This window comes from Paramacrobiotus metropolitanus, unplaced genomic scaffold (genome assembly GCF_019649055.1).
Source record: "Paramacrobiotus metropolitanus isolate TYO unplaced genomic scaffold, Prichtersi_v1.0 Parri_scaffold0000195, whole genome shotgun sequence".
NCBI classification, from domain to species: Eukaryota; Metazoa; Tardigrada; class Eutardigrada; order Parachela; family Macrobiotidae; genus Paramacrobiotus; species Paramacrobiotus metropolitanus.
Window position 1 is genome coordinate 52,747 of NW_026570415.1, and position 14,256 is coordinate 67,002.

Sequence of the window (14,256 nt, forward strand, 5' to 3'; positions counted from 1 at the left end):
GAGACTTCCTGCAGGTCCTCTGCAAGGTGAGTCAGATCGACGTTGACAAACCGGGAATAACTGAGTTTAAGTGTCGGCTTTCGCAGGTGTTGTGTGCTCTGCAGTCGGCCGATCCGCGTCCCTCGCTGCACTTCCGCGGGAAGCAGTGGTGTGTGGAGGGTGTCAAGAACTTTCAGATTGAGAAACTGTCGCTGCAATTCTTCCTCCAGCTGGCGGTGTGCTGGGAGCAGTGGTGATCCTGAACAGGATCCCCAAACGGCAGAAGCCATGGTAGCAGCCATAGTGTTTGATCAAAATTTTTAGTGATTTATCGTGCTGTCAAGACGTTGTTTACCGTGATTCGTGAAGATTCGTGGCTAATTGTGCGGTTTTCTAAGGCGGGTGTCTGGTAATTTTCGCAGTCGCTCTCCACCTTTTCTTTAAATAGGCTAATGTGTACGCGCATGCTTGCGAAGCGGCATTGCGGCTGTTTTCGATTTTTGTGACCTTTTTATATACTCTCTTTTATCTTTCTATATATTTTTTTTATATACTCTAGGTTCAAAAGCCTTATTGACCAACAAATTTATAGCTCTTATAAGGAATATAAGAATAACTTTCAATAAAACATAATATTGTGACCTTGCAAGACGATCTGCGCTACCTTATCGCAACACTATTTCTGCATTACTTATTACTTTTTACCAAAGTAAATTACTGAAAATGATGATATGCCAGATAAATTCAGTCCGTCTACGCACTACTGCTTCCCGCGGTACAGAGCTGACAGACGCGGATCGGTGTGCAGAGGGAACGCGATGACTTCCAACAGTGATATCCACAATAACCAGGTACAATGAACCCAACCATCTCAAGCTGTCGTTCAGTAGTAAAAAGGCAGGATACGACTGCGCGGTAGAATGTTGTGTGTGGAAGCGGAAGTGCCAAAGTTACCCAAGATTTTGTTGTCTGATTATGTAGTTATGTGATTGTTTCGTCCACTAATTTATCAGCATATAGCTTTTGGTACGCTGCAAAGTTGAGTTCGGTAACATGGTCGCCTTGAAAAATTTATTATTAATGTTAATCTTCCTAACTGCACGCAACGAGGTCCGGAAGTGTGTGGGCTATCTGAGCGGAGGCTGAAGGGGCACCCGGCAGGTGTCGTGCTCGGCCTGCACGTGCGTGCGCAGCGATCGACCCGTCCTGCCTGCGCCCTTCTACACCTTGGCCCAAACACCCAAATCAAAGAGGGTAGGCCTGGATGCCGCGGATGGGTACCGTGTTTCGTACGTAACGGGTGTAGCAGTTACTTCGCCATCGCCCCGCTTCCTGTAAGCGCTGATGGGAAGTGCCATTTGCCGCTGCGGCGCTTGAGCCGCCGATGCGGAAGCTGTGGGTGCCGTATCTGTCGATGTCGGGAACTCCCGCTAGACCGGTCTTCATGGCTCTTTCGAAGGAGTGTCGGGTGACGTAACTGCCGCTCGGTAGAATGTAGAACGGGTCATTTTTGCCGGTGGTAATTCGGACGTCCATGTAGGCTTTTGTGGAGCGCACTGGGCAAACTGAGTGGCCGGTGGCGGACAGGGTGATGCGGTAGCCATGGTGAAATTGGTCCGTTTTTGAGCTGCGAATGGTGATGATTAGAGCATTTTCGTGAAGGATAACGTCGCTGAAGCGGAGAGTGGAGGCTGGGCAACACTTCCCGGTCTCGTTCGCTACCAGCTCGCTGACGCGGAAAAGGCCAAAGAAGGCAACGCAGAATGCACTCCAGTAGAGGAGCTGTTCCTGTTGCGGAAGATGCGAGTTGTGTAGTTTGTCTTTCATGGAGCGCATCAGATCCAGCGTTATTGGCAACCGCCGATCTGTACCTGGCATGTTGAGCCGCTTCAAGCCATTGACCGCCCGCGTGATGGCTGCGGTTGCTGAAGGGCGACTGATGCCTACCTCGGAGTGCGCATTGTCGATCCCGGCAAGGTAGACGATGGTGGTGGATGTTCCCAGGCCGTCGAGGTGGAGTTGCGCATTAAAGCGGAGAATAGTCTGCTCTGTCGCTGGTATAGGAGGCTCGCCGATGGTTTTGCAAAATTGCGCAAAGCGGCTCCATCCGGTTTGGTAGGTCTTCCTGGTAGAGGCAGCGATGTGGTGAAACTGGACTGATGCGATGGTAGCGTCCAGGGCTGCCGTTAGCTGTAGCTTAGTCGCAGGCTTTCCCACATGTCCGGTAAGGGATCTGGTAATGTTGCGGCGCCCGGTGCAAGGCGGCGGAACCGGCTGACCTGAAAGCGTGATAGTGCGTCAGCGATTGCGTTGTCTGTCCCATTGATGTGCTTAATGGTTAACGCAAAGTTATTCTGAGCAGCAATCATGCTTAAACGCCGCATAAGGTCGACCACGCCTGGATTGCGTGAGCCTAGCTTTTCCCACGCTTGGGAAGCCCCTAGATTGTCGCAGTGAAAAACAACGCGCCTGAGTACGAGTTGATCTGCCCACAGCGCGACTGCGAAAAGGATGGCACACATTTCGAGATACTCTATGCATGGTGAGCAGCCCAGTATCCAATCTGGCCAGCGTGACTGAAACCAGCGGCCTCGGAAGTAGCCGCCTATACCGAGCGTTGCGGATGCGTCGGTATAGAGGTCAATGGTGTTTGATACTGTCCATTCCGGTTCTAAAAACTTGGTCGTGCCGTTCCAGCGCGGAAGGAATTCTAACCACCATTCGACGTCTAGGCGGAAGTTGTTGTCTAACCGAATGGTCGCATTTGAGGCTTTTTTGTGACATTCATTTTCGCTGAGGAGGAAGGTCATGCGCCTTAGATAGAGCCGACCGGCGGGGACGCATTTGGTTGCAAATGCGAGAAGACCGATTAGACTCTGCAGATCTCTGATCGTACACAAGTCGCGGTGGCGCCACTGCTCCAGAGCGCTTGTTAGCTCCTGCAGTTTGCCAGCTGGTAATGACAGAGTTTTCTTTACGGAATCGAGGACGATTCCTAAAAAAACTATTTCGGTGGATGGGCCTTCAAGCTTGTCGACTGCTAGGGGAACACCCAGCTCATCGCAAAGCTTTTGGAATGCAAGAACGAGCTCCCGACACCGCTGTATGTTCTTGCATATCAACAGGAAGTCGTCGATATAATGTAGGAGGTCAAAGTGCTTTGCGATCTGACTAAACATCCAGTGTAATGCGTCGGAGAACTTACAGAATATCCCTGGTGCAGACCGGCAGCCGAATGGAAGGACTACGTCGTGGAAGTACTGTCCATCCAGTTGGAATCCAAGTAGGTGCCACTGGTCGCGTCTCACTGGGATTAGTCGGAAAGCGTTCTTGATATCCAGTTTTGCCATGACTGCGGCGCTTCCGTTGCGTAGAATCAATTTGATGACGTCGTCGACCGAGCAGAACTTGAGTGGTGGGGAATCTTTGGTGATGTAGTCATTTATGCTGTCGCCGGTTGGTCGTGATAAGTCGGAGATGATTCGATGGCCGCCGCTTTTCTTGGGCCGCACTGACTGAGAGTTTGTTGTGAACGGGATAAAGGGCACAGTTAAGAATGGCCCGCGCGTGTGACCTGCTGCCACCTCTTTGGCAACCGCGGCGCGTAGGATATCGGCATGAGAGGAAGCGGAAATTGCATTAGGTGTGAATCGCGACTTGTCTGGACCACGATACCCGATGTCGGCACCGTTAGTGAGGATGTCCAGAATAAGGTTAGCAATATTAGGGAATGGATAGTTAGTAAGGTGCCGCCGCCACGCTGAGAAGTTGAGCGGAGTGATCCGGCTTGCCGCGAATGGCGCCCCCGGATATGTCTGCTCCACCATGGCTGTGATGGTTGTGGTAGCCGTGGCCATTTGAGCCGCAGATGGAGCAGGAGTGCTGCCGACCGGATGGGCATGGATTGCGGCAGCGTCCGTAGTTGAAATTACGGCAGATTTCCCCGTCTGCGGCGGTGCCGGCTCGAAAAAGCGGCTTAGGCGACGGACAGTCTCTGGCTAGGTGACCCGTGGCAGAACAGTTCCTGCATTGTGCGCGCTGATGTTTTGGGTTGCCGGTAAAGGTCACGCCTGTGGATGTGGAGGGAGTCCTGGGATTTGCTATGCATTCCTGGAAGGATTCTTCGTGTCGTCGCGTCCACACCTCGGTGTCCTCCGGGTTGTTGGCAGCATTGTTGCGAAACTGAATGTCGTATTCCAGCACGTGCTCCAATTTGTAGCCCCGTAGTGGATCCATAAGCAGCGCAATGTGGTCCAAATATCGTAAGAGTGGCTGGATGAGTTCCGGGTGGTCGATTATGCGATAACCCATGAAGACGGAGAACGCCCTCGTCCAGCTGGAGACCGACGTTATCTGCTCTTTCTTCGGGCCTGATACGAACGCAATCTCGCCGGTTTCGTCCTGGATCATGCGGGTGCCGGTATTTGACCTTTTTGCAGGTGCGCGATTATGTGGCAGAAGGTCGACAAAGTCCACAAACTGCGTGTGGTCAAGGAGTTGCTCCCGCACCTTCGGACTCACTGCCGGCAGTCCGTGGGACTGCGCGGTGCAGCTGTTCGGTGGAGCTCCCAGTCGTTTAAACACGGATACTTTTGGCGGTATAACAGATTCGGTGATCACACTTTCAGCTCGCTTACCGGTATCGGTTGTGATGTGGTTGGACGCCGGGGAAAGTGAGCGTTTGGAGGAAGAGCTGTCGACCTGCAGCGCCGGCTGGCGGGAGCCATGCTGCCCAGTGGATTTCAGCTCGGTAACTTCGCGTTTCAGGTCCGCAATTTGTGCCATTAGCTGTTCTATGACGCTGGTTGTCTGGATGGAGGATTCCGGTGGCACGACAACTCGGGAATTCACTCGTTTGCTGGGTCGCGGAGGCGAAATATCCCGAGTTCTTTTACCGGTATTTCCCGCTGTCCGGGTTCGACGGCGCGCAGCCGGACCTGATGGCTGGCCTGCATTGTTGTTTGACCTCTTTGGAGGCATGATATAATGCGGATCCGTGTTAGTGGGTTGCGTAATTGTTTAGCAGACAATGTGGATGGCAGGTCACGCTGTCTCTGACTCGATCAGACTTGATCGCTTAGAGTGTTATCTCTGACTCGATATCAGACTATCGCTGAGAGAAAAACATCGAAATGCCGGTAAAATGCAAAACTGAAAATGAACAGATCGGTGCTGCTGAAAACACCTTATATAGGGAGACATGCACAGCCGGACAGTGGGCGTAACTGAGAAGACGCAACAGGGACGTTAGTCCAATGAACATTAATAGAATTTAACATGTTAAATTATCACTGTTATCGCCTTGCAAATAAAACCGCAATGACTGCCGATTATGTGACACATAACATTTGATCAACCGAATTGTATAACACAAACAGGAAAAAATACAGAGTTCAAATAAAACGAAAGAGCGAATCCACGTGCATTACTTTCTACCTGGAAATAACCCGATGCACGACTTCAGTAACGATTAAGAGGACAAGAATCGCGCAGGCCTTCATCTTATCGCTCGATCCTAGCTGCATTCTTCAGCACTTCAACCAGAAAGTGTCGGGTAAGACGCGACAACTTCTCCAGCCGCAATTGTCCCAGTCCATCCACGCACCACTTCTTCCCGCGGTAATGCGCCGATGGGCGCGGATCAGCGGACTGCGCCCCGCACAGTGTCTGCAAAGCGAAATTTCCATTAGGTTCTTGGAAATAGCGTTCGGACAAATGGCGCTGTAGTGTCGCGACAGCCTAACTGTCTTTTCTACCTTGCAGAAGAGCTTCCTCAGCACTCTCTCATAATTGGAATCCCCGCCCATGTTCCACTCCTTGATTAGTTCCGGGAGATTTTCCCCACGTCTCCAGGGCAGCGCAGCCTCCAATGCATCCCACAATGCACAAGCAAAGTCCCTACCAAGCTCAAAATGGGCGCTGCGAAGACGGATCTTGGTTTCTGCCTTAATCTCCTCCTCCATTGATTTGACGTAAAACGAGCCGGATAACTGGACGATGCCATTCGTGATAAGGATTGTATCGCACGGAAACCGGTGGCACACTTCAATGAAATCCTGCAGCCAGCTACGATCGCATTCCGCATCCTGCTGCGACCGCGATGGAGACGGATGCTGGTCGCATTCGTTAGCGTGCAGGCCAAGGCATGTGCAGATAGTCATAGAGTAAATTAGGACGCGGTGCAGATAGATAGTGCGCAATCGGATTCCGGTTTGGCGAGCCGCCAGGTACTGGATCAGGTCGCTCAGATGCCGCGCGGTGTCCGTAAACCACCAACGTGCTCGGTCGGAGCTGACGGCAAGGCGGCGTGTAATGGGGCGCAAACATTTGTATACACTGTACAGCTCAAGAAAATTCTGAGGATCATTGCGGATGGCAATCGTGGACTGCAGTGCCGGCGCATCCATGATGCGGTTCCATGTTGCGCACACCGCGCGTAGCTTCGTCTGGTCCACGGTGCTCAAGTGGGAGAAGACCTCCTGCCACAATTCCGACGGAAGCGCCATCTGGATCGGAGCCTCTGCTGGTTCTTCGTTCGTGCACGAAAACGAATTAGAATAAACAAAAAACTGTTGGTGTAAAAAGCGAAAAACAGATTTCCAGAGCGGCGTATCGAAAATGGCGTTGGAAAACCTGCAGGTGGGTGCTGTTGCAGCACTTTATCAAGCATTAAGGAGAAAGGATTCCAGAAATAGCGTCAGATTACTGCAATGCACTAATAGTGACTGACACCTTTAGTGTACTTCGCAATGCTCGTACATTGTACGCAGCTCTCTTGACGCAGCTTTCTATAGACACAGCTTTCTTGACAGCTTTCTTGACATTGTACGCAGCTTCCTATAGAGAGCGGATGTCCTATAGAGAGCGGCATCCGCTCTCTATAGGATCGTTCGATAGAATATTTCATTAGATTTGTATGCTTTGCCGATAGCCTAGTGGTGCCTCTCTCGGCCTTAGAGTATGGAGGTTGTGGGTTCGATTCCCTCAATCGGCAGATTTTTTGCGAGTGTCTGTGCGAGCCTAGCCCAGCTCTTTCAATAATTATAATTGTGAAGTTCGGGTCCCAGTTGCATTTGGTGAAGACAGTCAAAACTCTTCCGCTTGGCGTTCGAAGCGGGAGAGGTTTTGGCAGAAATGAATACTATCTGGCCGGGTTTTCGATTACGGGCTTTCAGAATATAATATTGGTTTTGGTCAGTCTTTTCTGGTTTGCCGGCTCTGGTTTATCCCATTCGTGGCAATATAGATCTGAATCTGGATAACAAATTCACAGTATTTGGTACATAATACAGAAAATTGTTCTCATATAATGTATAACTGCTAGCGATACACAGGTCCACATTATTATCGTTCAGGGGGTAACGTCAGAGGGGACAGTGAGTAATGACGTCGTTTGGATTCTTTTGGGACAGACAGACAGAGTGACAGACAGAAACGTTTTCGTTTTTGATCCTAGATCCCGTTAGGTGAGCGGTTGACCGAGCTACCACTACTGTCCAGCGCACAGAGCGCTTTAGGTGAACGAGTGCCCGGTACAGTCCAGTGCACAAAGCCCGTTTGGTAAGCGGGGTGACGGAGCTACCACTACTGTCCAGTGCACAGAGTCGGTCATATAAGCAAGGTATCACTAGTCGGCGTATTCGCTACTGAACCGACAAACACCACCGGGCACAAACCGTTCTCCAGTGACAAGAGCCTTTGAAATGATTGAGTTACTGAACTAGTGATAGTGTCCATTGTCCAGTGCATTCGCGCTGTTTCAAAGTTTTTCAATTAATGAAATGTCGAGTTTGTTTTCGGGTAGGGGATATAACAAAAATTATCTCTACAGCTAAAGGAAATGTTTCCGACGTTGAGAGAATCATGAAGTGATTTTTATACAAAATATATTAAAGATATTCATATAAAATAGATTTTAGATAAATAAACAAAATGAATTTATACTTTTGCGCTATTGCGAATTTGCGATATATCAATCATGTTTCAACAAAATGAAGATGATAATTCTACCAAATAAATATAATCACCTTCATTCAAATCAATTAAAGTACCCGTGGACCACAAGAACGCGAAGGCGAAGCCGAGGCTGTTTCTTGTAATTTATATTGTACGGGTGCGTATACTGTGAGTATGCCTTCTGTAAAATCTGAGCTGCGCTCCGGTTATCCAATGCACGCTTACGTGCATTTCATTTTTTAATGCAGCGATTGCCCCGGTAGAAGCGTCAACCAATTGTCGTCCACTGTGGCACTCGACAGTTTTTAAAGTTAAAGCTTTAACTTGGTCAAACACTAAAACCTAAAACTTAGTGCAAGATGAAAAAGCACCAGCGTTTTTCCCATATTTAGAGCGGCTATCTTTCTCATCCGTTGCAAACTACACTTGCAGTTGAGTAGAGCAGCTGGCTGCTGGTCAGCGTAACAAGCGAGAAATAGCGCTTAATTATCTCCGAAATTGACTTTTGTCGAACGTTGTCTGGGAAACTATTTTCAGGTCTTTCTATCGTTGTTTCAGGGTCTATTCAACAAGGCATTACTGACTTTCAGATTCATCATCGTAATCTCGGTTTTTCAGAACTGGCAACGCGATGCTTCAGTGGAATAGCGTGGACGTGCTTGGAGGCGATGCCATAATGCGGCTTGGGCACGTGATAGACGTGGGCGACGGCGGGCTTGTCATCGACTTCTTATGTCCCAACCGTCGACGCGAGCTGGTCCCGTTCGACCGGGTGTTCATTAGCGATCGCAACCGCTGCCTGGATGAGCAAAAGCTGGACTCCTGTCGCCGTTTTGGCCAGTACCCGCCCGTTGACATCCTGATGCGGGAGAGCGTAGCCGAACCGTGGACCTGGTTCCCCGGGCAGATCTTCAGTTTGGTTCGCAGCATCCATTACTTTTGGTACGACGAGGTGGTGGTCCGTTGGGGTCACGCCATGGAACACACGGATGTCGTTCCACTGTGGCGAATCCGCTGGACACTGCACGCTTATCGCCGTACCGCCTGGGCGGACCAATATGAGCACGGGACACTGCCCGAAGGCCCGGAACGAGTGACAAAGTGTACGTTTGGTAAACTGTGCTTGCGGTTGCCCGAGTCCCATTCCCCGGAGGAGGCCGCCGCCGCTCTTAAGCGGCGCAGCGTTAAACTAGAGTGTTCTGCTGCGAGAGCCGTCGGCGTGGCCGTGGTGGATGGCTGTGTGCTGTATATTCTGCGGCGACCCGTTGGCGAATCCAGAATAGCGAGTGAAACTGTATGCAAGCTAATATCTGTTTCACTTGATTACATATAGTGCGCATCCTGCTCTCATATTTCGCCATTTTGTAGGTGGACCTTCACAGTTTCCATAACCGCCTAAGCCAGTACATTTCCTGGATGCCAGTTCCACCGTCAAACATCCAGACCGCAGCACAGGGTCATGGTGTTGTGCTACCGACTGAATTATTCACGGAACTGTTCTCGTGTCTGGATACTGTAACGCAGACGAAGATTCGCATTGTCTGCGCAACATGTAACGCTATTCTGGAACAGCCAGTTTTAGCAGCGAACATCGTTCTCGTTAGCACGGCCAGACAGACTGCTTCCTGGATGCCCGGTTCCCTCCTTACTCTCGTCTTCAAACGCCTTTCAGCATCCACCCAACGCATTATTCTCACGGATCGCGAAAGATGTCTCAAGGAAACCCACATCCTAAAACTGTTGGACATGATTCACTTCGTCGTCCAGCGGAATGCCAGAATCCGATTGCGAACGATTCATTTGTATGGAGTGCAGTTCAGTCTGATGATCGGTAGCCGCTCCGACACGGTCGCATCCGCTGCTGAATCATCCGCTTGTAAGCTGCACCGGCCTCGTGAACCGTCTCGCAGCTACAGCGTTAATCTCGCGGATTTCATCAGCGCCTGTAGCCACCTCCAGTGTCGTAGTATCCAGTTAACGCGGTGCACTATCAAGTTGATGTACACGGTGTCGCTGCCGAAGCGGCGGGATCGGATACTGGATGCCCCGATCCACATTACGCAGCGTCTTCCGGGCGATGGCGACGTCGGCAGCGCGGTCCTGGTAGAGCTGCTGGCGGGACTGCCAGCGATCACGGATGAGCAGTGGCAACGTTTGAACGGGATTTTCACCCAGGAATCTCCAGAAACTGTGGCCGCTGTGTGCCAGGTCAGCCAGACCGACGGATAAACACGGCGATCCAATCCTTTTATGTTTTCTTAAGAGCACCAACAATCGTTGGTTTTTTGGTAGGTGCTGTGTGCGACGCAATCGGTTGATCCGCGTCCTTTTCCGCCCTATCGCGGGAAGAAGTTTTGTGTGGAAGGGATGGAGAATGTGCGGCTGGAAGCACTGTCCTTGTTGGCACTCCACTCCATCTTCCAGCTGGTTACGCGCGGGATGCGTTAGAGTTCACGCTGTCGGGTAAATACAAAGGTCAACATGTGGCGTTAGGGAGAAGATAATCGTTTTGACAGCCTAGCGACAGCTTCGTACTGTGTTGGCATGTACTGGTAAAAGCGTTTTCATCGAATCGATTTGTTAAGCGTGTCCCGTGAATTTTTCTGCATGGTCCTGTATCGTCGCGGTATCGGCTATGTCTACAACTTTTTGTGGCTGGCTTGATAATAGTTTGTTTCCATGAATTGTCAAATGCACATTTCATTACGCAAATGTAAGTACGACTTTTCATTCTCCCGTGCCGTAATTCTGTGCATTTGCTTTACGCTAGCGCTGCTGTAACGTGATCCTTCAATTTACACCACATTAGATTTTGAGATTTCGTAAGTGAAACACTGTTATTTATCAATGGTATTAACACGCGTCGGCTGTCGGTGGAGGAAGTACGAGGTCTCATCCAGCGTTGGTTTAAATGTCAGCTATATGAGCCTTTTTGGGAAGCGTGCGTGGTGGATTGCGTCGCTGACCAGTTGGTCTGCATTTACAAGTCGTACGATCGGAGCATCAGTTACGACCATATCAGCTACAGCCTTTTGGTAACCGTAGATCTCTTGCAAACCTAAGTACTGTAGTATATGTATTAAAATGCGCGTTTGTTGAGCGGTTTTCAGACCATAATCGGACGGTCCAACCGTAAGCGGAGGCGCGCGGCCAAAATGTACGAAGACTATAGCGTGTTGTCGACGGAACTGTGGCGGGAAGTGTTTTCCCAGTTGGACGCGCTGACGCAGACCCGGCTGCGTGGGCGTGGTCCATGAGGGTGACCAGTCAAGATGTGAACGAGCCATCTACGATGTGGTTTGCAAGGTAAGGATTTCAGCGGTTGTACTGTATTTGCATCGAGCGCAGTGAACTGCTGCTGTTAAGCTTTCGTCAAGAGCATAAAATTTGCACCGCCCCAACAAGTGTGCCATGAAGCCCTTCTTCAGTTCCTCGAATCTAATACAATGTCCCAGTGGTATTAAACTCGCGCTCGTGCAGTGTGGTCAATCTTTCTTCGTTATTGTTGCGTGGTCAATCTTTCTTCGTTATCAAACTGTGGTCAATCTTTCTTCGTTATTGTTGCCGAACTACAGTATGCAATCTTCATCTTGTTGTCATCTTCCAGGAATATTGGATAATAGTTGTGCTTTGGCAGATAATGTGTGCTGTCCAGTCGAGAGATCCACGTCCTTCGGCTCATTACCGCGGGAAGAGGTGGTGCCGGGATGGCCTGCGAGGTTGGCAGTTGGAGAAGTTATCGCGTCTGACGCTGCACTTTCTACAGCAGGTGGCGCTTCCATCGGAACTGGCGCAACCGTCGGGAACTGGCGCTACCGTCCTTGACGACTGGCGGCAGCGTAACAATTTGTAGTTATCTCGTCGACGGTCGCTAAGCTGGGAGGCTTTTAACCACTTCGCGCAGTTGGTAATAGTTTCTTCAAGAAAAGCATGTAATGTATGCATGCCTGTGCTTGATAATGTATGCATGCTTGTGCTATCTTGCGTTTGTCTGTACAGTACGTTTTGCGATTCAGTGATTTTGATACGGCGACATTTACCAGAATTATTTAATAAATTATGACAAGAAAATTCGTGGTATTATCTATTTGGCTAAATACGAGTAATACGTAAAATATGCATCGAAGTACCCATGGTACCATAAGCATGATAAACCCCTTGTGATACCGGGGCCACAGCACCGCCGTTCAATGTAAGTATGTAAGCTTACGTTTCAAATTTTTATGAGCTGTTTGTTGTGTAAAGTTTCGTGTATACGTCGAAACCGCAGACGTGGTAGTCTGCGGACGCGGAGTGTTTGAAAAAGCGATAGGGGCATCGCGCATCCCAACCGTCCAGAGGCGGCATGATACTGCAATTCGCAGGACTTAAACGAAAATTTTTGGGAATAGAGCTTTGGCCAACTAGGCCGAAGCAGCTCTTCCTTCAGCTGGACATTGCGTCGGATGAACGCGCCGGGAGTCATGGGTCTGTGCAGTGCAGCGTAGTCGACAGCTGGAGATGTCGCGCGTCGTTTGAGGTCCTCCTTCACCATCGCCTGCATTTGATCCCGTTCCGGGTGCGAATAATGCTTATCGAAGTAGTCCTGGAACAGCGGGCAGACGAGGCGGTCGATGGGGACGATTTCGGTGATGGATAGTCCCGTGGCAGCATCCTGCCATTGAACAACCGGCGCTTCGTAGAACGCGCAACACACACCGCGTCCATGACATGATATTTCCCCCGGGACCCACATCCACGGACCGGAGGGCGTCTCCTGGACCAAGACGACAACGGGAATGCTCGGCAGTTGTACAGCGTAGAGCCAGGTCACAAAACTTTCGTGCAGAACGCGCGGCAAGAAGCATTTCTCGGTGGAGTACCATTCGGGTCGCTGGTTGGGACACAGCAGATCGACCAAGAGCCCCGTCTCCTGGACGTCCACCAGACGGCCGAAGCGCAGTCGACCGTCGCGGCCCAGTATGTGTACACTGTTTTTCTGTTGGAAACCGTTGCACATGGCTGGCTTCGATGGGAGATTATTATTAAACAAGCAGCACTCTGAGCGAAAGAAAAAATAATTCGAAACACGAAAATTAATGTCGCTAGATCATAATATCGATTATTAGTCTTCTCCTAAATAGAGCATTTAGATTGTACCCATGACGAAGGAAGTACGTAATTCAATGTAATGCGAATTCTATCGCCACAGTAGTGGCTCAACAACAACTACCAATCAGCGATGCTTAAACAGACACCCTAACCTGGAGGAAGGCATTTCGCAGAAACAGGCTGCACTATACGTATTCGTAAAAGCATCGTAATAAGTAGTGGCAAAACTTACAACTCAATTCGGTGCTGAAGCTCGAGCACGGCCGACTCACGTCATCGTACAACTGCTGTGCGTCTCCTGAACTATGCCAGTAACCAATGAGCAAAGTCTTTGTGGTCTGCCGCCCCTTTATTTCAGCTGTGCCATAGTTACGTTTTAGCCGCTTTTCATCTCATACTGGTGTCACTGTTAGTGATGTCTTGACATTTGACTTAAATCTTTGACTTTGCGCCGCCCAGTTAAAAATATCCATGCCGTCGTTTACAGGACTGTTTATCTCGTTGAAACGACCTAACTGTTAAAGGAATGCTCAAGCACGTACGCCTGTAGAAAGTGCAAAGTAACGCGCGACAACTTCACCACCTGCCAAACACCGTATTTGTAGCACAGAGTGGAGAATTGTGACCCGGCATTCGCATTTCTTTCACGGTACAGCGACTGCATTTTTGTTTTGTAGGAAAGCGGAAGTGCCCTAGTTAAACCTGCTCTACTGCCTCTGTAAATAGCATCTTGCTGCATTGATTATTCAGCAATTAATTCTTGGTACGTAATAAATTTAAGGTAGATAACATGGTCGCTTTGTGAAAAGGATTGTTGTTGCCATGCAAATAAATCCGCGATGATTGACGATTACTTGTACATTTGATCAACCGATCGAGTAGAAAAAAACACCGAACATGAATAGAATAAAAACAGAATTCATATATAGTAAAAGGGTTTATCCACGGGCACACTACCGATCTGAAAATAGCCAGTTGTACAAAGAGACACATGTCCATTAGCGATAACGAGAAGAAGAATCGCGCAGGCTTCCATCTTATCGGATGAACTTAGCTGCATTCCTCAGCACTTCGACCAAAAAATACCGGGTGAGGCGCGACAGCTTCTCCATCCGCAGTTCTTCCAGCCCGTCCACGCACCACTTTTTGCCGTGGTAATGCGCCGACGGACGCGGATTAACCGACTGCACTCCACACAGTGTCTGCAGAACAGAATCTCGGCGAACGTTT

The 14,256-nt window shown here is 49.7% G+C and overlaps 1 protein-coding gene across 1 annotated transcript; it reads right to left on the reverse strand.

The window, feature by feature from the left end:
- Positions 1 to 1,224: 1,224 nt before the first annotated feature.
- Positions 1,225 to 2,348, reverse strand: LOC129600778 (uncharacterized). The gene is made up of 2 exons (XM_055499359.1): positions 2,259 to 2,348; positions 1,225 to 2,169 (listed from the first exon to the last, which is right to left on the reverse strand). Exons 1-2 carry the CDS (start codon positions 2,346 to 2,348, stop codon positions 1,225 to 1,227), a joined length of 1,035 nt encoding a protein of 344 aa, XP_055355334.1.
- Between the last annotated feature and the right edge of the window lie 11,908 nt (positions 2,349 to 14,256).

Excerpts from the sequence above, each read along its gene's own strand:
- LOC129600778 (XM_055499359.1), bottom strand. The coding sequence starts at position 2,348 with ATGATTGCTGCTCAGAATAACTTTGCGTTAACCATTAAGCACATCAAT. Across the intron at positions 2,170-2,258 it reads ACGCACTATCACGCTTTCAG|CTAACGGCAGCCCTGGACGC; the intron begins GTCAGCCGGTTC and ends ACTAAGCTACAG.